Raw genomic sequence first — 27,715 nt, forward strand, 5'->3', positions numbered from 1 at the left:
TTTCCCTTTTAGTCGCTTAATAATTTATTTGCAATTTAGTAAAGAAATTTGAATAAAACATTTTATTGAATAAAATACATTTTATTCAACGAATGTCGAGTTTTATAAAAGCATGCTTCTGATAGAATATGATTATACAACAGATTGTGCTTCTTTAATGTGATTACTTTTTATTTTTCAGTTTTTTTTAACTCAATAACTGATACAATTGCAATAATATACATAACAGGGTTGGGGTTTTAGACGTCCTAAACTGGTTTTGGACAGGACATGTGGGTTTTACTGTCTTAAACTGGGTAAAACTGTCCTAAACTGTCTTAAAGTGTCCAAAACCTTGAACTTTGGTAAAAGGTAAAAATTCTATAGGTGTAACCATTGTACACATAATAATTACATGTATCAATAAATATTTCATATTTTTTATACAATTTACTATAACTTATTAAAAGAAAATAATATAATAGGAAAAGGTTTGTAATTTTTGAAGCTCCACAATTCATTGAACAACAAAAGTGAATACCTAATCCTTTAAATACACTGGTTATCATAAATTAAGGAAAATTCACAAAAATCGCGATAACTCAAGAAATTACACATGGAATTTTATGAAACTTACCCACAATATACAACACATAGTAAGGTATTAAACAACATAAAAAGAAATTATCAGACATTAATAGTAGTATAGAAATTAGCACATGTATAAAATAAACAAATTGGAAGTATCGGTTTGCAATAGAAAAAGTACCTTTAATATGGAATATGATTGCCTCTAGAAGCAATACAGCACAAACAGCGATGTGTGATGCTTTCAATTATGCGGTCTATCAGTTCAATAGGAAGTGAGAGCCATTGCTCTTGTAAAGCAGTTGCAAGCGTGGCAAGGGTCTGAGGGGGCGGATTGATGGCAGATACACGCCTCCCTAGAGCATCCCAAACGTGCTCGATAGGATTCAAGTCCGGGGATCGAGCTGGCCACTCCATGCGAGTAATTGTTTCCTGTTGAAGATAATCATCAACAATGCGAGCTCTGTGTGGTCTTGCATTATCGTCCTGTAACAGGAAGCAATCACCAATTGCCCCGGCATATGGGCGCACATAAGCATCAAGGATGTTGTCTCGATAAACCTGAGCATTCACGGTTCCCCTTGGAAAGACATGGAGGTATGTGCGCCCTCCTAAGGATATGCCTCCCCAAACACAGACACTGCCTCTTCCGTATGCATCTCTTTCACGGATGTTTGATGGATGATAACGGGTCCCAGGTTCTCTCCATATCAAATAACGTCTACTGTCACTTTCTAGACTAAACCTGGACTCATCCGTAAAGAGAACAGGCCTCCATTGATCTGACGTCCAGTGGACATGTTGTCGGGCCCACTGCAAACGGTCTCTCCTATGGCGTGATGTGAGCGGCACGCAAATGGCTGGTCGTCTCGCATACAGACCACCTTCGTGGAGCCTTCTGCGCACAGTTGACGTTGACACCAACCTTCCGGTGGCTGCAGCAAGAGAGGATCTAAGATGTGTCGGAGTAGCGGTTCTATTCCTGCGTGCACTTAATGTCAAATATCGGTCATCGGCACTGGTCGTAACAGTTGGCCGTCCTTGACTGAACCTCCTAGATGCCGAATCTGTGGTTTGAAATTGCCTCCAAAGTCTATGAACCACAGATGGACTCACATTTAGCCATCTGGCCACTTCTGATTGACTCTGCCCTGCCTCTAGTCTCCCGATGGCTCTCCATCGTAGTTCTTCAGGCAAATGATGCCTAGAGGTCATTATTACGAATTGGCTATCTCAGATTTTCAATGTCGCAATCACAGTAAAATTTGTGTGCTTTCTCTCAAACTTGGACTTTTATGCTCCAGGCAGATGACGTAAGCCGAGTGCAGCGCCACTAATTTGCATATTGCAATTTTACTCAGCTACTCTTAGTGGACAACATATGCAAATTTTGCACGGTTTGGCTTACTTTTGAAAGAGTTATCGCTATTTTTGTGATTTTTCCTTAATTTATGATAACCAGTGTATATAAATATGCTTATAATACTGATAAATAATATTTTCGCATAAGGATAAACATTAAAAAATAATAATTTTTCTTAAAAAAAAATACTAAATTTGTTCAAAAATTAATCTTTAATTTTTTACGATATTTTTTAAAAAAAATGTTATAATTTCTTCTTTACAGGATGATAAAATATACATCTATTTTAAAAAAAATTGTTTTTAAATATAAATATATAAGTTTAAATTGAAAATACAAAATAACTGAAAAATGTATTAACAGTTTGGAAGGGCATAACATCAGTTTCAGTTACTAACACTGGTGATGTATCACCACTATGCTAAAAGAATTGAACATGAATGAAATAAAAGTATTCTTGAATAGTACTGTAGATAAATAGATCTGTTTACGACGAACCAAGCACTTAGTCCCTAATATTTTAACCTGTTTGACAAGCCCAAACTTCAGTTATGTACTATTGAATGAGAGGACCAATTGAACTTGACTACTGATTAATCTTCCTTTGTTTAAATTGAAGAGTCAAACAATATTAATAAAACATTATACTTTCAAAAACAAATATTCTCTAGTATATTTAATTATCAATATGTTATTAGTTCTATGTTTATTTTACCTCTTAGATATTGTTCAGATAAAATTATGACATAATTTCAGTAAAAGGGTTTTGGACAGGACGGTTTAAACCGTGGATTAATCCATTCTGTCCTAAACCTTGCCAACCCTGATACATAAGTATGAATAAATTTGGAATAAAATCTTTATAAATTTCTTGAATATATATTTTATAAATATCAATAAAAATGCGTAGTCAACATTTTTAAGCATCTCTCACACATCGCAAATTTCTCAACATCTTATAGGGTAAACTAACCAGTAAATGAACACTTAAGCTTAGCTTGCCCTTAAAAAAAATCATAAAAATCTCACAAATTGTAATTTTAGCTAAATGACAGTCTCGACATATTTGTTATTAAATGCAAATTATGTAAAAAAAAATTTAGATAACTTACATAATATTGTTTTAAGCTTTTGGTGGCTTAAATAATAAGTAGTAAGATAACCAAGTGAAGGAACAGTTCTTACCAGTGAATAAACACTAAATTTTCCAGTGAATGAACACTTAATTTAGAGAATGTTTGATGCTCGTTAGGAATCCATAGGCCACACAAATGCCTAAAAACAAGATTTTTCTTGGAATTACAACATATAACCACAGTTAACGTGGAAAATGTTACTTTTTTCAGGCATGGAATGGAAAGTAAAATGCGTTTGAATACATAATTTAAAAAAATGTTTTTCATTTTTTTTTCTCACACTAAATTTTGAGCGTTTATCATTGTGTAATCCGGTGATGTTTTTATTATTATTATAATTAGATCACTTTTTTGTTTACTCTTTTCCCTATATTTTTTAAGCTTTTTTAAAAATCTTTTTAAGTATTTTTCTTCTCTTCGTCATACTTTCTGCTTTAATTTTTTTCCCCAGCTCATTCAATCTCTTTAAATTTTCGTTCTTTTTCTGAAGTTAATGCAAAAAAGTAATTTATTTCTTTTTCTTTTGATTTAACCTTCCTCTTTTTTCCAAATCTTTGGCCAATGTAAATATATCTTCGAAATTTCTTTTGATTTTTCCAGTACCATTACTAGAATTCCTCACTGGATAATAAATGAGAAAAAGGAGTTTCGAAGTTTGAGTAAAATCCATCTCCCATTGACTTATATCTAGTGGATCTTCAGCAGTACTTACCATTTACTTATGGAACCAAATTTTTTTGCAACTAACAATGCCTCAAGAGGGCTTATCTCAAAATCAGTTTTCAAGATACTTTCATTATCAATGTTAGTTGTATCAGCTTCAGTGCCAAAATTTGATTAACCAAATTTTCTTTTTGAAATAAATTCTTCAATATTGAGAAAAGCACAGGGTATTGGATATTTGGGAGATAAAATTTTTCTGTCAATGTTCCTTTAAAAATTTGCAACATAACTTGTGAGATTTCCTTCTCAAGCTTCTGAAGAAATAGAGCATCGTTACTCTCGAAGCATGTGTTTTGTTAATAAGCTGTCTTGCTCATTAACTCTTGGTGTCTGTCTCACATGCATTTGTTAAAGTAAACGTTTTCTACATCCAATGGAAAAATATCGCATTTCATAAAAGCATTTTAACTTCATCAGTTGATGCCTTAAAATCTTATTTAAAAATGGATGTAAAATTTTCCCGGCATATGTTTTACAATTATTTTGTTTTCAAGATCTAACGGGAGAGTTCCATGAATTAGGTACTAAACCAGAAAATTTGTTTTGATGAACAAAACTTGCTCAGTTTCAAATTGATATGAGATTTATATCTATCCAGAAGAAGCAAAATAGGGAATTTGATAACATTTTTAATTAGCCCTGGGTAGAAACATCTGCAAATTTGTAAAATATTGCTGCGGTCATCGTTTCATTTCATGAATCGCTTTTTCCAATGAAATATATAGTAGTGACTGATTCTGTAATATCTCAAAGAATTCTTCAGTAAGGAAAAACTACCAATGGAGGTACTTTTTTCTTTCCTAGGTACTTCAGAATATAAATCCTTATAATTTTTTGGGCCAAAGATTTTCCCCGTTTAAGGGCAGTATTCAACTCTTGTTTCGTTCGCATTGTAAATGCAATCACTTTCTAAAAGGGTGCCAGAGCTACTTCCCTCCTAAAGATTCTTTTAAAGTTCTTAAAACCAGTATTTCGAATATTATTCTCTAAGGGAAGTTTTGCCTTTTGAAATTATCTTCGCATTGCACTGAGTTATCGGTGGATGTCACCTTAAAAAAACTTCACCCATTTTTCACCTAGATAATTGTCTTTAAATGGATTTTTCCTACCAGTTCCCGTTAGGACATTAAAGACGGCAATAGGATAATAATTTAGCTAATTATTGGCACAAAAACCTGCAAAGAAATTTTCGATTCAAGCTTTTATTATTATATTTAGTCAGTAAACATAGTTTATCAAGGTGTCTAAAGGCCTGGTTTCTTAGGACAGGACGCAGTCAGCTGGAAATCAGCGCTAACCTTTGATTGGTCCATTTGTGAGTTTGATAGTATACGTCACCGAACGCTCATCTTGATCTACAATTGCCGTCCAACTCAACTGCAGTTGGATTACAACGTGACGTTAACCACAGAAGCAATGGCGGACAACATCCAACAGCACATTGAAATCAGCCAAGATTTTGATTTTGACATTAAACATAGCTTCTTCATTAAACATAGCACTCTTCATTTAGCTCAGCTATAATGTGTTTTTTCTTGGACAAAGTCATTATTTGCTCTCTAAAACACTGGTCGACAATAACAAAATCAATATAAATTTAAAATAAATATTTGTTTACGTTATTAACGCATGCGCAATGAGAGATAATGTCTGCGTTGGACCAACTGCTCACGCTGAGCTAACAAAAAAGTATTTTTTTGGCGTCAGCTCTACGTCAACTTTCCACTGACGCCCAGATAAGGCGCTTGTCCTAAGAAACCAGACCTTAAGGTATGATATAATAACTAATCACTACATTTATAAAGATAAATAAACTATTATTATAATTCTTTAAATAAATTTAGTAATTAAATTTGCATTTTGAAATGAAATTGTTATAGGAACTATTCATACAACATTTAACTGAATTTTGGATGTCCTCTATACCTCAAAACTACTTATTATCCATGTAAAATCATATTTCACACATACTGTTCATTCACTGGGAAATCTATTCCCAGTGAAGGAACATGTCTGTTCCTACACTGGTTAGAAGTTGATTTTTGTATTTTTAACATAATTTTGATGTATAATATGACTAAAGGTACAAGAAAATTAAAATTTCTTTTATTTTCATTAACTTGAAAAAATCCCAGTTCAGGAACACTTGTTTATTCATAGGTTTTTCATCGTTTGGTAATCCAGTTAATAAACACCCCCTTATCTCAGTACTTGCTTATGTTATGATGCTTAAAATAAATAAAACGTAACTTCAATAACCATATTTTGAATTCTCTTTTTCACAATGAGAAAAAACAACATTATTACATGCAATTAATTGTACTTTAAACGGATAACTACAAACCCTGATCTTATAATTTGGCAAAGAAACAAGGCGTTGAACAGATACTAACAAATTCATAACTTTTTCCAGAGAAGACTCTAAGACCAGGTAACTCAGTGCATTGTTAGATGACTTCCTATTGTTAGGTAGTAAGCTACTGTTACCAATCAATCGAAATCAAAACGATTAAAATCGTATTTTTAAAAAATATCTATGAAATGTTCCTTCACTGGGGTGTGTTCCTTTACTTGTTGGTTTACCCTATATCGTCTTATTCTTAAAAGAAATTTCCGGAAGTGTTTCGCAGAACTATTTAATTAAAGTTTAACATTTTTAAAAATCTTATTCTTTACCCTTTTACGTTTATTATTTCTTCATTAATATACTAATCAATTTTTTTAGTACTTTAATTTAGGTTTCCTTTAAAGTAAAACTCCTTTCAAAATTATAGTCAAGTTTTTTTTAAAGACTTACATTGCTCCAAGGGATCTACTCAATAATTTCGCTATTTCCAGAATGAAATCTGTTTTGGTGGTAAATGTAGCTTATCGTAATTGAAGAATATGCTGTGTGACACTTAATGGTGAATTTGAGAACGTAAGTTTCAGAATGTATCGAAACATGAGAATGCTATTTTTCAATCATCTTTATCCAAAGAAAACCATGTAACCTAATTATCTAGCAGAATGAAGTGATTTTTTAAACAATTAATCATACAATATGCAACATATTATTTCAATATCTTATTCTTAAACATAACATATTTCAATGTTTTTAAAATGCCACTAAACATTCAGCAATTCCTTGAGTTATAGAAAAAAGAAATATCGTAAATTATAGAAAACTCTGTGGATGTGCATTAGAATCACTATACAATCTACATTTTATTTTTCAAGCACTTTTTTTCCCTTCAAAAATGATAATCCCTAAAATTTTGTATATAGCTATAATAAGTTATGTTAATTTGATTTTAGTATGAAATCCTCGAATAAATATAGCAAAAACAACATAATCTAAATAATATCAGATGAAAAGTTCATGCGTTTAAATACTAAAAACTCAGAATGTAATAAATAATTTATAAATCGATTCAAATTTTCTTTTCAAAGGGGATTTAAAAAAAAATGTTTTTTTGCTTTTTGGACAGAAATCAGCTTAAAAATTGTGTATTGCGTAGAAACTTAGAGATATTTTCTATTAATAAAACTTCTTAAAGCAATCACAGAACTTTATTTAAATTTTTTTACGGTCAGATTTTGGTTGCCTAGCAACCTAGTAAAATTAAGCATTCCTCTTTTGAATTAGTCAATGGGTTATCTTAAAATATTCATTTGCGCAGGCGACTTTTTTTGGCGGTTTTCTGGACTATCGCCAAATATATAAACCTTTATTGCTACCCAATTTACCACCCTATTTTTTTAAAATTTTGTCTACCCTAATTCAAGTGTCTAGATTCCAAATATGTAAAAAAAAAAATATATGTTTATTCAGAGAAAGTAAGTTTTTGTGTCTGATTTCGTAACTTAATTAATAGTTAGCACTAATTAATTAGCATATTTGAGGTCACCCCCAGAAACCATTAAGATTGATACTTAGTTTGTGAAAATCCGATGATTAGAACGAAAGTTATTCAGGGTGATATCTTTTTTTTTTTTGCGGACTGTACATTCTATGTTTAAGTTGAAATTGTTTTTTTCTTTTCTTCCAAAACCATTGTTTCTCGAATTCCTAATAATAGAGCACAAATGTTAAAACTTTCTTTATCAGTAGAACTTGCAAACAGACATGAATTTCGTGAACCCACAGGAAGAGGGGATGCACAGGTTGGGGTGTTTCTTTAATTTTGAAGATTTTTACAAGTGGATAACTGCTTGGCGACATGCGGAACATGGACAGACGTGGAAATCAGAGATAATATCATATTGATGAACCAAAAGTGAATGCAAAAGAGGTAGAAAAAGTTGTTGAATTCTTATAATCTATTCTTGACTCCCAGGCAAATGTTGGATATGAGGGATTTGCGCTCTTTCTAACTTAAAAAGAATAATCGAAACATTGAAACAAATAAGGTTATACGTCAAAAATCTTTGAAAAATTACACTGGCCTGCGATGAAAAAAATACAAGGGGTCTGATAGCTGAACTTAATGTATTTTTTGGTGCTGAAATGGAAAATAATAATGAAAAATGTCCACGTCACGTTTTTCACAAAAATTAAATTTCACTGGAATTTTTATGAACATTTACCGTAAAAAAATTTTCATTTTTGAATTTCTTCCTTTCTTGACTGACCAGCATTCTACTTTGGTCAAATCTACAAAAGTACCCTTCTATCACTACTTCCTGTCACCGTCCCTCTCTCTGTAACAATCTCTCTCTACCAATAGCGTCGCGAGAGTCCTTATCTGAGTCCGCTGACCTCTCAGAAACACTAGCAAGCGTTATAGGGAGTCATTTTAAAGTTTGCTTTTTTCTGTGCGTTTCGTGAAACATGGCTTTGAGTTCAAGACATTGTGAAAATTTCCCAGATGATTTTTGTTATACATGCGGTGAATATAGTGTAGTTAAAAATCGCCTGAGGAGCATTACAGACTGTGTAAGACAACTTTATCTCGCATACTTTGACATGAAACTCGGAGATCAGGAAAAATCTTGGGCACCTCATAAAGTTTGTGTGCAGTGTCTCAATGATCTAAGCTTATGGCATCAAGGAAAGAAGACTGCTTTACGATTCGGAATTCCTATGACGTGGAGAGAGCCCCAAAACCACTTTGATGATTGTTACTTTTGTTCTTGCCATGTTTGTGGGTATAACCGAAAAAATCAAAGACTAATATCTAAACCTGGCTCTCGTCCTGAACAAAATAAAATATATCGACCACAGTTGGACCATTTGCGGTGATTTGAAAGTTATCTCCACGCTTCTTGGTTAACAAGGGGGATTTATAAAGTACCTATGTTTCATTTGCGAGTGGGACAGCTGTGACAAGACTCAACATTGGTTTAAAAAAGAAAGGAAAAAATCTTGACCCAGGCACCAAGAACGTTATTCGAAACATCTTAGTTGATCCGAAAAAAGTATTGTTACCTCAGCTACATATAAAATTAGGTCTAATGAAGCAGTCTGTCAAGGCTGTTCCAAAAGATGGCAATTGTTTCAAATACCTGTGCAAAAAGTTTCCAGGTTTATCCCAAGCTAAGTTGAAAGAAGGAATATTTGTTGGTCCAGATATCCGCAAACTTATGAAGGATAAAGAATTTGAGACTAACGTGACAGAAACGGAAAAAGAAGCTTGGGTTGCTTTCAAAGATGTCGTCAGTAAATTTCTGGATAATTACAAGGATCCTGATTATAAGGAAATTGTAATGAAAATACTGGAAAAATTTAAAACGTTGGGTTGTTCCATGAGTGTAAAAATGCATTTCCTTCACTCACATGTGGACTTTTCCCCTGAAAATTTAGGAGCAGTTAACGAAGAACAAGGGGAAAGGTTCCATCAAGATATCAGAGATATTTAGCGTAAATATCAAGGAAAATGGGACAAGAACATGTTCGCTGACTACTGTTGGATGAGAGCTGGGGATAAACCTGAGATTAAGCATGAAAGAAGATCATCAAAAATAAGTTTCAGAGGAAAACGAGTATATACCTAAATAGAAACCTTTCTCTTTTGTTTTTTGTTTCAAACTTTCATCTACACATACACAATATTTGTTATTCTTGGTTAATCGTCAATTTTACGTAAGTTATTTCAATAAAAACAAATTAAAATGGTATGTTGGTGATTTTCTTCTAGAAACTGATGTAAAAAGTTTGAACACAAAGAACTTATTATTTTTCTCTTGGCCAGAGGTGACTTCTGCTGTCTGGTAACAGTACTTTTTATTCATTTTAACCTATAAAAAATTAGTTGATAGCTCAAAAATCAATTTTCTTTCACAAGATTAAATTCTACATAGATCAAAATGAATGAAGAGAACAGTTACCGGATAGTACATGCAAAATTATGAGAGAAATCCTTTCCAAATAGGATTTTAGTAAAAACATTAATATCGATTTTATAAAAAATCCTGATGTGATTGGGGAAAATGAAGGTCATTTTCGAAATAAGCACATCAAATAACATATAAATCAACTATAACTTCTCTTGTATTTTTCAAAAAGTTCAATTTCGCAGGCTTGTGTTATTTTCAGTGCTAAACGTATGTTAAAAACATTTTACGTGAAGTGTGGTATAATTCATTTAAAGAAATGCCTATATCTTTCTACTAAAAACAATTAAAGCACTTTTAATAAAATTCCTTAATTAAATTGAATTTTGGTAACAAACCTGTATAACTCGAAACGTCTTTATCTCAAATTTGTCGCCTTTCACATGATATTCAAATAAACAGGTTTGATCATATATTAACAAAATGCAAAAAATATTTCAAAAAACATTACACGATCATGATAAAATAACTAGTCATTATTAACTACCATAAAAACAATTTATGTAGAACCTTAAAAATATTCAACATTGAGTCACACATCCTGTTTTTTAAATCTATAATTATACTTTATTTGATTATGTAAAAAAGGATAATTTTAATACAAAATTATAATTAGTTAAACTATAATTTTAAAAAAGTAACAGGGTGTAAAAAAGTAAAATAAAAAAATTACAGTTTTCTAAAATCTTGTCTCTAGAGAATTATTTAGTTTTTCTCATGAAATCACTTAAGAGAACTGAAAATTTTAAATGATAAACACAAAACAAGAAAAAGTTTGAATAATTCTATGAAATTAGTGTGGAAGACTATTCAGGTCAATTTATTATTTTCTTAAATTTATAAAAAAAGAAATTGAAATTTTATGGCGATGAAAGCTTTGTGATTGTTGACTGCTCCAAACCTACATGAAAATATTTAATAAGTGAATGGGAACGTTTAATCGATCCTTATGATTAACAAAACTCTGAGGAATTTTTTGGCTTAATTTCAAAAGGGCAGAAATTGAGTATCTCTAAATATTTTATTTTTTGAGTATTAATTTCATCATATTTCAAGAACATTTTAAGCACATTGAAAATTTTTTGAACACGACTATATCTGGTTTATTCGAAGACATTCCATTCAAAATATTACCTACAGTAAATATTTATTAAGCCAAATTACTTATTAATAACAATTTATCAATCTTACTTTTAATTTATCATAGCTCCATAACTTCATAAGCGAAATTAAAAAAATTTTGCTCACAATTATTCAATTATAAAATGCATTCTCGAACAATAGAAATATATTAAAGAACTATATTATCAAATTCTAATCATTTAATGTTTAAAAATCAATAAAAAATTGGACAGTTTACTTTTGGCAAGCACAAAATAGAGTTAAACATAAAAATATCAATTACCTTCAATTGCTTAAGATCCTGCTAAGCTTTAATCCAGTAATACAAATGCACAACTACTACGTAATTTAATCTCTTGAAACTTATTTCATAGCAGCTCCTATATACACTTCATCAAATCCATGCCAGCTTTTTTAAAGCAAACACTTCTTCGTAGTTGATTTTCATTCGTACAGAAATGCTAAAAAAGAAAAACACTAAAATGCAATAAATGCAGTACATAGAATGTGATACATACTGAAATGTTTTTGTATTGTTACACAGCAAAATAATCACCAAGGAAATATCCATGCTTTTTAAAAAAATAAATAAATTTTGAGTTTAAAAATTGATCTAAAACCTTGGCAATTGCACCTGGTGCGATAGATCAAGATATACACATATCCCAGCACATTTATTTAGAATACCTATAGTTTCATTTCAGAAACTAGTTTTAGATAAATACTAAAATGGATTTTACTCTGTATGATTGTATCTGAAAAATTAGAACTTTTCTACTTGTTTCGTTAATCAAATTGCATACTTGTTCTTTCGTGACACATCTTCATGCATACAACTTATGCTGGCAATGTCATAGGCTACAAGCGTTTAGCCAGCTTTTTCTCATTTGCTGTTGGTTAGCCATGCATATCACATGATGTCTTTAACTTGAACTTAAGACTGTTATATCGTATTCTTAATTTTCATTGTCTTTCTGTTACCCTGCAGGAGTGCAATGTCTTTTTTCAAGTTAATGTTATTAAACAGTTTTATTTCTCCATACAGGCTTAATTTCTGACTAAATGAAGGCTATTATTCATTTACACCAACAATCTCGCAGCTGTTTTGATTGCCAGAAAGGTTTAAACACTCAGCCAATGAAAAAAAAAAACTGGTGACCCAAATAAAATTAATCCATTATCTTCATAATTAATCCACAGCTTTGAACATCTGTGATTAATGAATTTTTCCAGCCCATTTCAAATATATATATGCACATCATAAACTTATAATTTTAAAAGTTGTAGACCAGTGGTTCCCAACCTCTTGTGAACCATCGCCCCCCCTCTTGGGGTTGGCTGACACCTATCGCCCCTTTCTCTTTTTGCTCAAAAAAACATTCATTGTTGCTTGTGAGCAACCAAACACTGAAAATATGCTATGTTATTTGATTTTAATTGTAATGCAAATAAGGAGGCACATTTATCCTGTCATTTTTATTAATTAAAAAAAATTGTGCATCTTTTTTTTTCAAAAAGAAATGATATTTAAAACGGAATAATAAAAACAAAAGTGCATTTTTTTAAATTCATATTTTAATGTAATCAAGAAAAAGTTAAAACGTTAACAACTAAAATTTGAGGAAAAAAAATTAAGAGGGAGAAAGTACACTTTTACTACTTCAATGACTGCCCTGTGCTTGGTGTATTTCAAGTTAAAGCTTGAATGTCAGGTTTTATGCTCGTCAGATTTAAAGGCAATTGAATCAAATGTCCAACCTATCTCTTTGCTTTGTGAGCAGCTGGGAGACAGAATTAAATCCTCTCTCCACTAAATATGTTGACGGGAACAAGATGAGAAGCGGCTCAGTTTGTTTCCACAATTGTGGATAAGTATCCATAAGCTTTACCCAAGATAACTCGTAACCATATTTTTTAAAGACGACTTTAGCCTCACAGTCATACTTCAAATCTAAAACCTTAGTCTACAAAGAGGAAGTGAGCTTATCCACAACTTTAAAAGAGAAAGGATCGAAAATCCAATCCGGAATTTCTAATTTCATCAAATCTTTAAATCTTGTAACTGATCAAGGTGATCAGTAAAATATAAGATTTTATTTTCGAGAATCTCGATATCTGCCATTGAACTCTTTTTAAGAGTTGGATGCATGTGTTAAGACGGATAAGGAATAAATTTTTGCCTGATAGAAAAATTCCCTGCTTCCATACCTATCCACAAAGATTTTTTTAAAGTCTAAACTACAATAAAACAAATAATTTATCATGCTCATATATTCATTATTCAAAAAATTAACAGTGTGATATTAATTTAGCTAATGTGCATATTTAACATATTTATACATTTGTATAAATATACTTGTGTCGAATTCAAATAAGTAAATAGCAGTAATCTTGAAGAAAGACTATGGGATGTTTCACTTAAATATATATATTGTAGCTGATATTGTTGCTTGTTATCCATCAATATATCATTGAGGTATTAATTTAACACATAACTATTTGAATCCGTAAATAACATAAGTAATGAACCATTTCATTAATAAATAAAAAAAAAAAAAGAAATACAAATTGCAGTCAAGATGAAGACATAATTTTTCATTGCAAATTATTTGACAATCGATAAATTTTGTCTAATTGGGAATAGCAAAAGATCAGACCATTGGATGCCCACTCAAATTCAGAAGGAATTTCCAGATATACCAGATAAATTTTAATGATAATCCTAACGATATTTTATCTGTACTACTCTATCTTCCAACAGAAAGCTAGGATCCTTTTTAAATTTGTAACATCAAATGCAGCATTTTTTCAAAATCAAAAGTGGAGCAATCGATGTAAGGTATACTATAATTTCACCAGAATATTTTACTACAACATATTTGTATACTTTGCATTTGGTTGCTACAGGCGATAAATATCCAAATGATAATAGGGAACAAGTACCTTCTCCTTATGAACCTATTCTATAAGAAGCATTAGGATTTTATCACATAGCCAAGCACTTTATTTCTTTTCATACCTTTTGCATTGTTTTTCATTCTTAATAGTAGTTATGCACCATGTCATTTTATGTCTACCACTTTTACAATTACCAAGAGGTGCACAAGCTTGTGCTTGTTTATTTCTAAATCTTCACAGTTTTCTGATATAGTGTAACGACCTGCCACCATTTGTGCTCCATCAATTTAAATTCTGTTTTTTGCTTACTGATTTCGAATAATTTTGTGGAACCATTTTACACTAAGAGTTCTTCTGTTCCATTAGACAAAAATCTAACTCAATTGTATTGTTTTAAATTGCACCAGGTTTTTGACTGGTATGAAAATACTGGTTTAGTATTAGAGTCAAATATTTTTTATTTATTTAATTAAATTCATTCGAAATAGTGAATGCTACATGCCAACTCCTCTGTTATTTATAATTGATCCAAGGATGATGTTTTCAACTGGGTATGGTACTTTGAGATAATCTTCATAACCATTTTTTTATATCGTTCACTATTCAGCCAGTACCGTGCGTGACAAAGCGAACGGCCGCAGGTAAACAAATTCGATGAAGGCACGGATGTTCCTCACAGCATTTTGGCTTCTGTTGTGGGAACACGGTCCACCCTCTGATGTCTGCGGGTAATGTTGCTCATCAAACAAGGCAAAATAGGTAACACCTTGAGCATCATCCATGGCAAAAAAGATAAGCTGAGTACCTGCCGATAATCTATAATCCACGTCTTTTATGCAGTATAATGGGTAAACAGCTTTGTTTACACATGTTATAGGTAACTAGTTCAAAGGTAGAGGAAGCCCACAAAATCTAAGTCATTGAAACATTCCTTTAATGATGTTAGCTACTTATCTTTATAATCCATTAAATGCGCATTTAGCAAGAGAACAAGCATAAAATATATTTTTTTTCTATAATTTTCACTTTATTTCTGTAAAAGAAATAAAATGATTGAATTGGAGAAAGGTAAAAGTATCAACATATTTATTACATCACTTCAATAACTGCTCAGAGAGTACCCCATAGATAAGGCGAACATTTAGGTCGATGATAACTCGGAAAAGCAGTTGTCAACACATAGTCCCTATAATGAATAAAGTTTGTTTATGAAAGGTAGAGGTAAATGAAAAATGTGATGGTAAAACTGTTTACTGCTTACCTGTCTTCAGGAGATAAACTTTTCCCTAGACTTTCACTAAATTAAAAAACATAAGTGTTAGATATGCAGTCATCAAATTCCACTACTCTCTAAAAAAAAAAAGGTTCTTACCTTCAAAGACGAACAAGAAGTAACAGATAACTTTATTGTATAAGTAGTAATTTAATAGTTTTTTTCAAATAAACTGTTAAAAATTTTCTGAGACAAAAGCATCCAGCGCAAATGTTAACTATGTTTAAAATGGCTAACGACGCCCTTCTGATCTGGTTTAGAAGTTTCTAGAACATCACGCGATATGACAAGTATTGAATACGTCAACAATACCCGTACATTTGCTGATTTGCTTACATCATCGTCTAGAAAGTTGTGTTGCCACAATTTTTTTTTCACACAAATAAATAGTTTTTTTTTTGCGTGTGTAAGATGTTTTGATAAATATAACTTTGGAAGCATAAAATATTATTAAGGAAATTTAATGTTTTTATAGCTATTATATTTTTGAAACTACACTTTCATTTTATAAGTTCACTTTGTAAAAATGATATCAGTGTAATGGCAACGTGTTGTTGATAAGTAAACTAAACATGTCGGACGCCGAGGATGATTTCATGTGCGATGATGAAGAGGATTATGATTTGGTAATTTCGCATGACTGCTTATGATTGCTAATCCCCACAAAATAAGAAAATAATTTTGCATATTTTAAAAAAAGTATTTGTTAAAAATGATAATATATGTTAGTCAGTTGTTTTCATTAAGTTTAATTGCTCCGGTTGTCCATTTCGTTTTATATTATTTTGTCTGATATTTCTATTTAATTCTTAATCGCCTCTAGTGTAAAACCGGTATTATTTAAAATACTCACTGAAATGAGGTAATGCTATGATATTTTGTTTTTATTTCAGTAGATATGTTCCGTATAACAAAGATGCGAAACTAAGTGACAGTAAATCTGTTTGTAAATTTACTACTCCGATTTGTTTATCAATTCACTGCTCTAGAAAGCATACTCCAGCGAGACTATGCTTTTCAAAGGAAATTATTGACGCAATGTATTATTTCTAAAATCCCATTTTTATGTTTAAATTTACTGTTATAGAAATGATTGCGTTCTTAAACCTTGTACTAAATTGACATAATTTTATAAAATTAGTTAAAAATTTTGTCGTTGACGTAAGTTATCACTATACATTTATTGTTATGTTATTTATTTATTCAATATTAAAACTGCCATATCTAGTCATTATATTTTCTCTTTTGTCTGAACGTTTTTTTTCCCTCAACTTTGTATCTTTAAATAATACTCAATCATATTGATTTGCATCGTCTAGAATGACAATGTGCTTATACATTCTTGTATGTTACATTTTGAAAACACTGACGTTGTAAACTTGCAATGTAATCAGTGATTTTTATAAAAAAAAAAATAGACAAGAACGTAAAGGGGTGTGGTGAACTTATGTTTTTAGGAGCGAGTAATTAGCATTTTCCTGAATGAAATTCCTACTTTGATCAAAACATGCGTCAATAAAAGTATGTAATTCATTTGCTTCATTTAAAAGTTATTTTGTTGCTAAAGTTATTTTGTTGCTAAAGTTATTTGCACTATATGCAATGTTTCACCATTGATAAAAAGGTTTTATTCTTTAAATTTTTATTTATTAAATCGTTCTTGTAAATGAGTCTAGATTAATCAGTTAGAAAGGTAATAAACTATTGTGAAGAAGCGGGATTCAATACACATTGATGGCATGAAGCCTTTCAGATCTACAGATACCAGCATGTCTAGGAAGTAAAGGCGGTTTGTGCTCCCTGTGGCAGAATTTTTTCAGGCTTTCTGCGACAAGCATCTTAAGCACTAATATCTTTTTAATAGATACTTTTAATAATAACAAATGTTACTAATTCAAAGTAGCAGAAGCATTGTGTTTGCAAAAATAACAATTTAGATAAAATAAAATTTTATATAAATTTTTAATTGAATATGTAATATTTTTTTATTCTATTATTATGGGTGATATTCTCATATTTTTTTTTTGTCCATTCATTTTTATTTACTGTAATCATAAAATCTGTAATAGTTTGCCAAAAAAAAAAAGAGTGAATGCAAAATCATGGGAATTGGACTCTTCAAAAAAAGATTACTAAATGTGTTGTAATAAATAGTATTGTATTAAAATATTGGTTCTTTCAAACTATCATAAGCAATAATTGCCAAAGAAAATCATAGAATCATTGTGTTAAAAATTAAATATTCGAATGTGTTATGTGAACTTCTCTGATTGTTAGAAATATATCTTGATATTTAAAAACATTTAGAGAGATTGTTTCAAATTTTATGTGTAGAAAAAATATCAGCCGAGGAATGATTGGAATTTAAAAAACCTCTTGGAATTAGGTAGCTATAGAAAGTGAAAGAAAAAAATGCTGAAAAATCTATGAATTTGCCGATTAAAAGGGAAAAAAAGATTTAAGTTTCACATAAAATAAAGTTGTATTTATAAAAACACCAGATTTGTATTTACCTATTCTTTAATTGTTCAATTTCTTATACTCTATACTGTTGAAAGAACGATAGGAACACTAAATGGAATAACGAGAAAATCGGCGCAAACTGAGCGTCTCAATGAGTGAATACTGTTATTGTAATAATATGGGTATTTTTTGAAAAATCACAAGAGTATCTTTAAAACCTGGGCAATGACAGTCATTGAGTTTTTGGTAAAAGGAAAGTAAAAATTTGAAGCAATAATCGCCGAAAAAAATGATCAAAAACTAGATATGTTTGGATGGAATCTGCTTGAGTTGTGAGCGATAGAGTGAAGATTCAAGCACGTGAAATAAAACTTTCATGTTCATAATCAGGGTGGCCACCCACCTGGAATTATCGAGGAATTTTTTTATAATGGAAAAAAACCTGGAAAAGTCGGGGAAATTTTAGATGAAAACCTGGAAAAATCAGGGAATTTTAAAGAGAAGCTGGAATTTTTTTATAGATTTTCTTAATTTAAATTATTTTATGATCTGTTATACCAACTTTTATTACATGGACATTTATTGCCAAACAGTTGAAATATCAACTTAGCAATATTTTGTATTCGTCAAAATTTACTCCATTATACCCTGTTAAACTAGAATGCCACATAAAACCCATGATTGCTAAATGAATGGAGAAACCTTATTGGAGTCTATGCATTTTAGATGAGATGAGACTATGCAGTTTAGGAGAGGCAAAGATTGTGGTGTGCTTCGGTTTATAAAAGTAGCATTTGTTTCACTTCTAATCTGTTGGTTGAATCCGTCTATCGTTCAAGTTTGTTCCGATGCTTTAAGTTTTTTGCTTTCTTTTGACTAAATGATTAAAAATGTTTCAGTATTTTTAATTTCATAAAATTCTCCACAAATTAGTTAGTCATAATTTAATAGATTATATGTTACTCTTTTTCGAAAAGCTTTTGTAGTATTTTTCTCAGCAATGCCAATCAATCACATATTTTCTTACAATTGCTAACTGCAAAGTTTGTCAACAAATTGTTAAAATTTTTTCATTGATGCTAATTTTCTCAATTTCATTGTAGCCTTTTATAACATATTTTAATTAAAATAGGTTATTTTAAGGGCCAACTATATGTTAACATTTTGTTGGTAAATATTTGATTTTTGTTTCAAAATTCAAAATTTTGATTTAAAATTTGATTCACAATGTCGAATTCAAAATTTGACATTGTGTAGTAATAACAATGTGGAAAGTTCATCAATGTTACTCTTTTTCCAGAGATGATATTTCCAAAACTGTTTCTCCTTTTACCGTAAGAGGCTGGTAAAAATTAGGGAATGTATGAGAAACATGTTAAATGCTGTATAAACATAGGATATTAAATTTTTTATTCATCTGTGTTTATTAGGAAGAAGGAGAATGAAGCTGTTTTTTTTTTAATTTTTATTCTGCACTGTGCAGGTTTCTAGTCGTAAAAACAATTAACTAATCTAAACTAAAATATCATTTAGTTAGATAGGAATTCTTTAAATATTTAAAAAGAAGAAAAAAATGTAAGGAATTTATCTATTTTTTTTCTGTAGGATATGTAATAAGAAATTTGACAATTTTGCATTTGTGACATTAATTTTTTAATACTGCATATCACTTAAAATCATAATGCTGTGTGAATACAATATTATTTAAACATTTGACTTTAGATATTGGTTTAGAGAAAATATTATCAATGAATTTTACAAGAATCACTGTTTGGATAGCATACAGTATAAAATGTGCTCTATGTAAAATGTAAATAAATATAAAAAGTTATTGCTGCATAATCGCCTGAAATTATTGTTTTTTATTAATGAATTTTTTTTTGTTGCTAAATGAAGATTAGGCATGCAACAAATATTCGATTACTATTCGGCTTGCTTGCCGAATATGCGGCCAAGTATTTTTTGACCAAGTTTATTTAGTTTTTTCCCCTAGCTATTAGTTAGTTTTTCTTTATTTATACGCCAATAATATAGCTAAGTTTTGATTAATTTTCAAAAATGACTAAACTTATTTATATATAAAAAAATAATATAAATTTTAAAAAAAGAGAGAGAGGAGAAAAATGCTACTATTCGGCCACCAAATATTTGGTATTCAGACGATTTGTTTGGCCGAGTATTCGGTATTCAGCAATTCTGTCAAATCACTATTCATTACATTCCTAATGAAAATATATTAAACATTACTTGTCAAAGTTTTTTTTGTTTCTTTTTTTTTAGTCTCTCTGTATTTGCCATTTGGTGCACTTAGTGCAAAACCTACTGAAAGTAACTCATTAAACTTTTTATTAAATAAAAACAATATATTCTACATGATAAACATATTATTTTCTACATATCCATCCTAATTTTTATTATTTTTTTTAATTAAAGTTGTACCAAAATGTTAAAAATTCCACATAAAAAATCTTGCTAAGTTGTTAAAATAAATGTATTTTAATTATTTTTTCAATATGATATATTAAAAAAAAAAACATTTTAAATAAAATACTTTACAATATTGGTACTTTTGTTGTATCCTATCCTATACTTTATGAGGAAAAAAAACAAGTTAACCTGGAAATTTTAAGATTTTTACCTGGAAAAATCAGGGAAATTTGAAATCTGATTTGAGTGGCCACCCTGGTAATATATTAAAAATATTCACTATGTTTTATTTCAACCAAATTAAAAAAAAAGTATGTTACTTTGCTACAAATCCAAATTTGTAACTAAATCCTCACTCACTCAAATTACATTAAAATGTAAATTACAGTGTTCTTAAAGAAATTAACAAAAGAACAGGATTTTTAGAGTGAACTATCTTATAAACTTTCGCGATTTCAGATTTATGTATACCTAAATCTTACGTACATTACCTAAAAGCGAAGTAAATAATAGATAGCAATAATTGCCACAAAAAAAAGAAGATAAAAACACTGGATATATGTGGATGAAATCTGCTCGGGTCGTGAGCGGTAAAGTGAAGATTCAAGCATGTGATATAAAATTTCATGTTCGTAATATATTAAAAATATTCACTCTGTTTTATTTCAACCAAATTTTTAAAAAAAGAGCGTTACTTTGCTTCGAATCCAAATTTGTAACTAAATCCCCACTGAATCTAATTATGTGAAAATGTATATTATGTTAAATGTTAAAATGTATATGTTATATACAGTGTTCTTAAACAAAACAAAAAAAATGAGAAGGAACAGGATTTTTAGAGAGAACTATCTTTTAAACTTTCGTGATTTCGGATTTATATATATAAATCTGAAATACATTATCTGATTAAAATTCTAGCTGAAGTCGGTCATTATTGGGTGGTCGTTCTCAAATTAGAATCGGAAAATCATGAGCATTTCTTTCCTATGCGCCGCGTGAGAAAAGCACATTTTGTAATTAATTCCGTGGAAAAAATAAAATGTCTTGAATATTTCTGCAGAAAAGATCAAAATTTTTTACTTCATTCATTTTTCATTGTTTTCAAATGAGAATAAGAGAAATTGTTTTACTTCATAATTCTTTATTTTTCATTATTCTCAAAAGAGAATAGAAAAATCATGACCATTTCTTTTCCCTCTGATGTGTGTTAAAGGCATCTTTTGAATATAATTCTGCAGAAAAGACAAAAACGGAGAAATCTTTCTGCAAAAACTCTAACGTTCTGGGCTGCAATGTAGCTGTATCGTCACGATTCTGCCACGGGTTTGTCCACAAAGTTGACTATGCCGCTATCAGGCCAGTGGGGACAAAATTGAGGGGCTTTAACCTCCATGACCCCCTTTGACAAAAATGAGCTATTGTTTTCCTCTTAGTTCTATTTAATAAATAAATATGAAAAAAGAAAAATAATTTAATTTGGCTAAGATGAAGATATAATTTTTCACTGTCCAACGAATCAAATTACTAAGAATTTGGTGATTGGCAAATCTTGTTGTATATCAAATAGAAAGATAATCTGACGTCACAAACATGTTACATGAGCACCGGAGTTGAAGGCAACGAAAGAATTAAAACACTCCATCTTGGTTTGTATAAATTGAGCCGACTTTTTGAAATATCCCTAATTATTTTTTTAAAAAAATATGTATGAAAGACTGAAGGAATACAGATGTTTTGTTAAACTTGCAGGTTATTCATATTACTCATTACAGACATGAGGATACTTGTCTGCAAAACAAAAAATTCCATTGCTACTTGTCAATGAGATTTTAGATCTGCCTCAGCTTGCTGCATATTTAAAAAAAATGGACACTGATAAATGCACATTTTCAGTTTTCAACCTAACTTTAATATTTAAAGGACTAAATGAGAAATTATGTGTCTACTTTTCCTTATTTTTTAAGCACTTGGCATAATTATTAAGGGTGAAAGTCCCTGACTTTGGATTCAGGGTGGCAAGGTTTATTACAGATGTAAATTTTCAGATGAAGTCTTCGTATTCAGAACTGTGAAAGATAAAGCTTAAAATTCTTAATTCCTGCAATATAAATTTGATCCTAATCTTATAAATTTATAACAACCGTGTAAAAACTTATTATTTTCAGTATCCTACGAATTGAATAACAAAAAATTTGGTAACTAGTATAATACCAAATAGAAAGATAGTCTGACATCATGTTAGCTTTGGAGTGGAAAAGTTTGAAGCTTTCCTTAGACACACGTTTTGAGCTGTGTTAATTTTCAAAAAAATGCTTGTTGAGAGTTGTCAATTATTATAAGCATGGATTTCAAGCTGTATCCAGATATAGAAATTCATTGCCGCAAAATAGTTTTTGCTACACTGAATGACTGTACAAAAAAAGAAGAAAAAAAATCTTAAACTTTGGCGTTAAATAACTCTAAAAATAGTAACCGCATTAATAACATTTTATACCTGAATGTCCTTTAATCGTTTCTCTAGAAGGTGAAATGTATCACATTGTTTTATCTAGTAATTTTTGAATTATGTTATGATAGTGAAAAGCAAGATTGATAATAATTTTCTAAAACAGCCGTTAGCGAATTTTTTTTCTTAATATACAGAGATAATTGAACGTACATTCAACTTAGTATTTTTTAGGAATTTTTGTAATCATAGAAAATTTTAATGTGTTAAAAAATTAAGATAAGTTTCTTCAGTATGTAATAAAATTAAATTATTTTTAACTTCATGCAACATTTGCATATAAAACTAATCAAATTGTATTTACCTATTCATGGTTGTAGCTTTTGAATTTTTCATTTTCATAAAGGAGGTGCTAGGGAGTTTTGAAGATGAGCTAATTGGCATCTCTCATTTTCTGATGAAACTGACCAATTTTTATTGGGAAATAGGAGCTCCATGCGAATGATTGACAAATGGGCATTTCAGTGGCAAGGAGGGAATTAGATTTGATATAAGAATTGAAATGAATACCTAAAACTATACTTATGCTTTCTTTATTTTCCCAGCAAAAAAGTCAAATGAAGCTCTAATACATAATAATTTCATTTACGTTTTCAAAAAAAAAGAGAAAATGAATTTTCGTAAACATGCCGAATGGCCAATCAAAACTTGTCGAATAGTAAAAAATCTTTAAGAGGTCACAGTGACCTCCCATCCTGACTATACATGTAAAATACCCTGATTTTTATAACTTTGTGTAAATACCGGGTATTAATGAAATTTATTAAAAATCCAATAACCGCGTTTGTTTTTCTTTTGGAATTTTACTAAATTATGTATATTTAAGGTACAATTAAGTTTTGCTTACATTGTCAATTTATTAATTAGTTATTTACTAAGAACAAAAATATATTCGATTGAAAGTGTAAATTATTGTACTTTAGTTTTCATTTGAGAGTGGCCATGGTTTAATCACCCTAAAGTTCACATTTCAATTCATAATTCCCAATACTTGTGGTTTCAAAACTAACTTCTAAATTAGGAAAGTTTCCCCAGATTTTTAAAGTGCAATTTTTTTGAAATTTTAAGTAATTATTTTAGAAAATTTATCATACAAAACTTTTACTACACTTGAATAGTATGCAATCATTCTCGGATTCATATTAAGTTGTGTTGTGATGATATCTGAACGATAATGCTTAATGTGCTAAGTTGAATTGGCGGGAAATGTTTGAGTTTTAATATAATTATTAGTAATTGGTTAAAAAAATTTAGAGCTTAATATTAAGATTAAGTGGTATAAAATATATGCTAATGCTAGTGAAGAGAATATAAAAGGTTAAATTCTCTTGGAACAGTTTTATCAAAATATTAGTATAACTTTAACAGGCAAATAAACATTATCAACAAACTTAAACTTTATTTGGTTGTTATGCAACTAAGCTAGCTAGCAAAAGGTAAGTGTCAGTTCTTCACCTGACAGACGATATTTATCACAGGGTTGCCTTTGCCTCAAAACCTTTACTCGCCAAACTACCAAGTGTTAAAATACTGATGAGAAACTGGGGAGAGCATCACATTAGCTTGCTTGTTTGTATATTTTTTCGTGTTAAGTTTAATAGGTTGTTACACTTCTTCCCTTATATTGAAAAATTTGCTCTGAAGGAAGAGGAACTATGTTTTTAAGTTTATCTTCCTTACTTATTTGTATAAATATACATTAGAGAAAAGTTATCTTTAAAAAATTATAAAATTTTTCATATTACTCATTGCAAAAAATAATGCATAAACTCATTGCAAAAAATGTAAAGAAATGTTTAATTAAAACTTAATGTTGTAAGTTTAATTGAAAACTTGGAACGATATGAATAATATTTTACATAGAACTGAAAACAAAATATAAAATCTTAATAAATTTAATTCACTCATATTTGATAATTTTTGAACAATTACTACCTCTTGTTTAATTGTCTAAATTGTTTTGTATTCTAAAGGTTAAGTTGTGTTTTTCTCATAGATTTAGCTAAATAATTCATTGTATAAAAATTGAATTGCATAACTCAGTATTTTTTATGAATGATGATGATTTTTTTATGAAAATGAAATTTTATAATTGCACTAAAACATCAGTGACTTTAAAAAAATACTTTTTATCGTTTCTAATAAGCAGAAAAAGACTATCTAAGCAAAATATCAAATGATTTCAAACCTAAATTAAAATAACTCATTTATATTAAATAAAAGGGTTATATAACAGGGTTCCCACAGTCCTTAAAAGTCCTTAAAAACTGCTAAATTTTTATTTTGGAAAATAAGGGCCCTTAAAAGTACTTAATTTTGGTGCAAAGTTTTTAAAAGTCCTTAATTTTTCAGCATCACTATAGTTGATAGGAAAAATTTTTCAGTTCAATTTTTTAAAACAAAATGCTGTTCTTTTATCATAGAGTAGAGCAGTGATTCTCAACCTTTTTTTCGTTGCGGCACACTTTTAACGATTTCGAAATTTGACGGCACACAATGAAAAAATTAGATTAAAAGTTGTTTAATTACCTATTTTACACTGTGTTAAATAGTTTGTGATAATAATTTTGATTGTGGAATAAAATAATATGCACTACAAAATCACATTTATTAAGGGATTAATTATTTCTTACGACCAATTTTTTATTAGTTAGTAAAAATTATTTATTTTTTTGCTAGCTGTAAATTGTTAGCTTGTTTTCTATAATTATTAACTGTTTTTTTTTTATTTCTTGTTGACCAGTTTTTTTGCTAATTATTAAATGTTAGCTTAATTTTTGCTGATTATCCTTTGTTAATTTGTTTTTTATATATTTTGTTTTTTTAGTTATTCTTTGTTAGTTTGCTTACTAATTGCATAGCTTACTTAAATGATCAGCTCTTACAACATTTTTTAAAATTGTGTGTTAAACACTTCCATCTTATTTTAAGATTGTCAGAGACAATACAATCGCCGACGAAGATGCTATCACGCTGTTAAAGCGTGGGAAAATTATAAAAAGTATATATATATATACACTTTTCTTTATTTTAAACTTTACTCATAATAAAAAAAAGCATTATAATTTTTATTGTATCATTTCTAATATTTGGCGGCACATTTTAAGAATTTGGCGGCACACAAAACTGCCGCGGCACAGTGGTTGAGAATCACTGGAGTAGAGCATTTTAGAGAGACAAAAAGGAATGTGTGTGAAGGGGGCTACTGGCAAGAGGAAGATAGGTACCATGCCCTTTCATTATTATACTGGTTCTTTCATTAATATATTCTGCCTTTTGCCTTGAATGATACTCTATGAGGAGAGTGAAGCATTCGAAAAGGAAATAATAGTGTGGACAAGGGGGATACTGCACATGGCAGGAATGGGGCTTGGGGGGGGGCAGTTTTAAGGTTCCTAGGTAGAAGACCCACACTAACCTTCAAAATTGACAGAATTTAAGAAATTCAGTTCTACTGGTAACGCATCTGCTTATAGGAATTAAGTAAAACCCTAAGAAAAGAAGTATCAGAAAAATTTTTTGAACCTGAATCCATAATGAAAACTATTTCCTAAAATCTTGAAGAATTAAATACATTTGTTAAATATATCAATGTGTAATAAGTAAGTGTAAATTTTAGGAAAGCAGTAAAATTTTTTTAAATTCATGATTGTACTAAATATTAAACTGATCTGTAATAAACATAGCTTGAAAAATCCCAGGCCACCTAGGTTTTTATGAAAAATACCTTAATTTTTTTTTTCCTGAGTACTAAATACGAATCCATGATTTGCTTCTAACAAGAAAGTTAGATATTTGGTAACTATATTTATAATTTGTTTTGTTGCATTCTAAATTTTTTTTAAAGTTTTAGATTGTTACTGTATTATTTTTGTTTCTTAAGGATACAAAATTGTTACATAAATATTTAAATCAACTCAACTGAAAGATCCTTAGATTTTAATGAACATTTTATTCATTTAACATTGCAACTTAATATACTAATTTTATTTTTTAAATTTTTTTTTATTGTTCAAGTTTTGGTTGTTTTAAAATAATTGTTTTTTGTCAGATTGTTTAGTAACATTATGAAAAGTTAATTCCTAATAACAGGTTTGGCTGGAAATAATTTTGTGTAAAGTTCACCATGAAAATAAATATCACACATTTGCTGTTTAGTTATAATTTCAAAATTGTTAAGTTACATACCGATTTCAATATGTTTTTCATGAAATTTTCCAATATTGTTTTACAAAATGTTAACTGATAAGGTGATATTACAAGATTATTTTATAATAAAAAATGCCAGTTTCGGTTCGGTTGCGATAAAAATAAAATATCAAATAATAATAACACTAGAGAATAATATTAAGAATGATAGAGGATGGTAAAGAAATATTACTAGTAAATATCTATAAATGATTAAACAATAAATAACTTATCAGTATTTGTTAATTAAGGAACCTTTTCAATTTTCTTGCCTTAAGAATGTGTTGATACATTTGAAAAATCGTTTTAGACCCTTTTGTTTACATTGTTTCACCGAGAACTAATAAACATATTGGTTTGAAAATTATAAATCTTCTCAAGCCTTTTTATTTCATAGAAATATTTGTTGCAATAAATTTTAAAAAAATAAGTAAGTCTAATGAAAAAAGAAAAAGTGGAAAGATTTATGGTGATTAGATATTAATATGGGCTGTTTTTACTTGAAATAGGACTTAATTTAACATGACACAGTTAAGAAAACTATTCTCATGCACAACTAATTCAACTTTTAAGTATTAATTTTTTTAATGTATAGCCTTATAAATGAAACATTTTATTAATAGAAGAGAAGGATTTTTTTTGCCTTGACTGTGTATTTAGCGAGATTATTCCACGACTGAATGTGTGATGCAGGTCGAGTAGTAAATTATAATAACTTGTAATAATTTTTTTAA

General features: G+C 29.6%; 1 protein-coding gene and 1 long non-coding RNA gene across 10 annotated transcripts in view; one reads left to right on the top strand and one right to left on the bottom strand.

Annotated features, from left to right (window-relative positions):
• Positions 1–15,883, bottom strand: part of LOC107452284 (uncharacterized) — a 33,065-nt gene extending 17,182 nt beyond the window's left edge. For 2 of the 8 annotated variants that reach the window (XR_015435553.1, XR_015435551.1), the window contains exons 1-3: positions 15,497–15,759; positions 15,386–15,421; positions 11,510–11,687 (exon numbers count right to left, since the gene is read on the bottom strand). This is a non-coding gene — a long non-coding RNA (uncharacterized LOC107452284). Of the gene's footprint in view, positions 1–3,115; positions 3,201–11,509; positions 11,688–14,245; positions 15,311–15,385; positions 15,422–15,496 lie in introns of those variants that run through there. The other 6 variants (XR_015435549.1, XR_015435552.1, XR_015435550.1 and 3 more) reach the window with 6 other exon arrangements.
• Position 15,884: 1 nt separating this feature from the next.
• Positions 15,885–27,715, top strand: part of alien (COP9 signalosome complex subunit 2 alien) — a 47,866-nt gene continuing 36,035 nt past the window's right edge. Inside the window, exon 1 of one of the 2 annotated variants that reach the window (XM_016068647.4) lies at positions 15,885–16,023. In XM_016068647.4, the coding sequence (XP_015924133.1) occupies positions 15,970–16,023 (54 nt within the window). In that variant the 5' untranslated portion in view covers positions 15,885–15,969. Of the gene's footprint in view, positions 16,260–27,715 lie in introns of both variants that reach the window. The other variant, XM_016068648.4, reaches the window with a different exon arrangement.

The sequence above is a fragment of the Parasteatoda tepidariorum genome, chromosome 7 (genome assembly GCF_982258835.1).
Source record: "Parasteatoda tepidariorum strain Cologne lab strain chromosome 7, Ptep-v5.0, whole genome shotgun sequence".
NCBI classification, from domain to species: domain Eukaryota; kingdom Metazoa; phylum Arthropoda; class Arachnida; order Araneae; family Theridiidae; genus Parasteatoda; species Parasteatoda tepidariorum.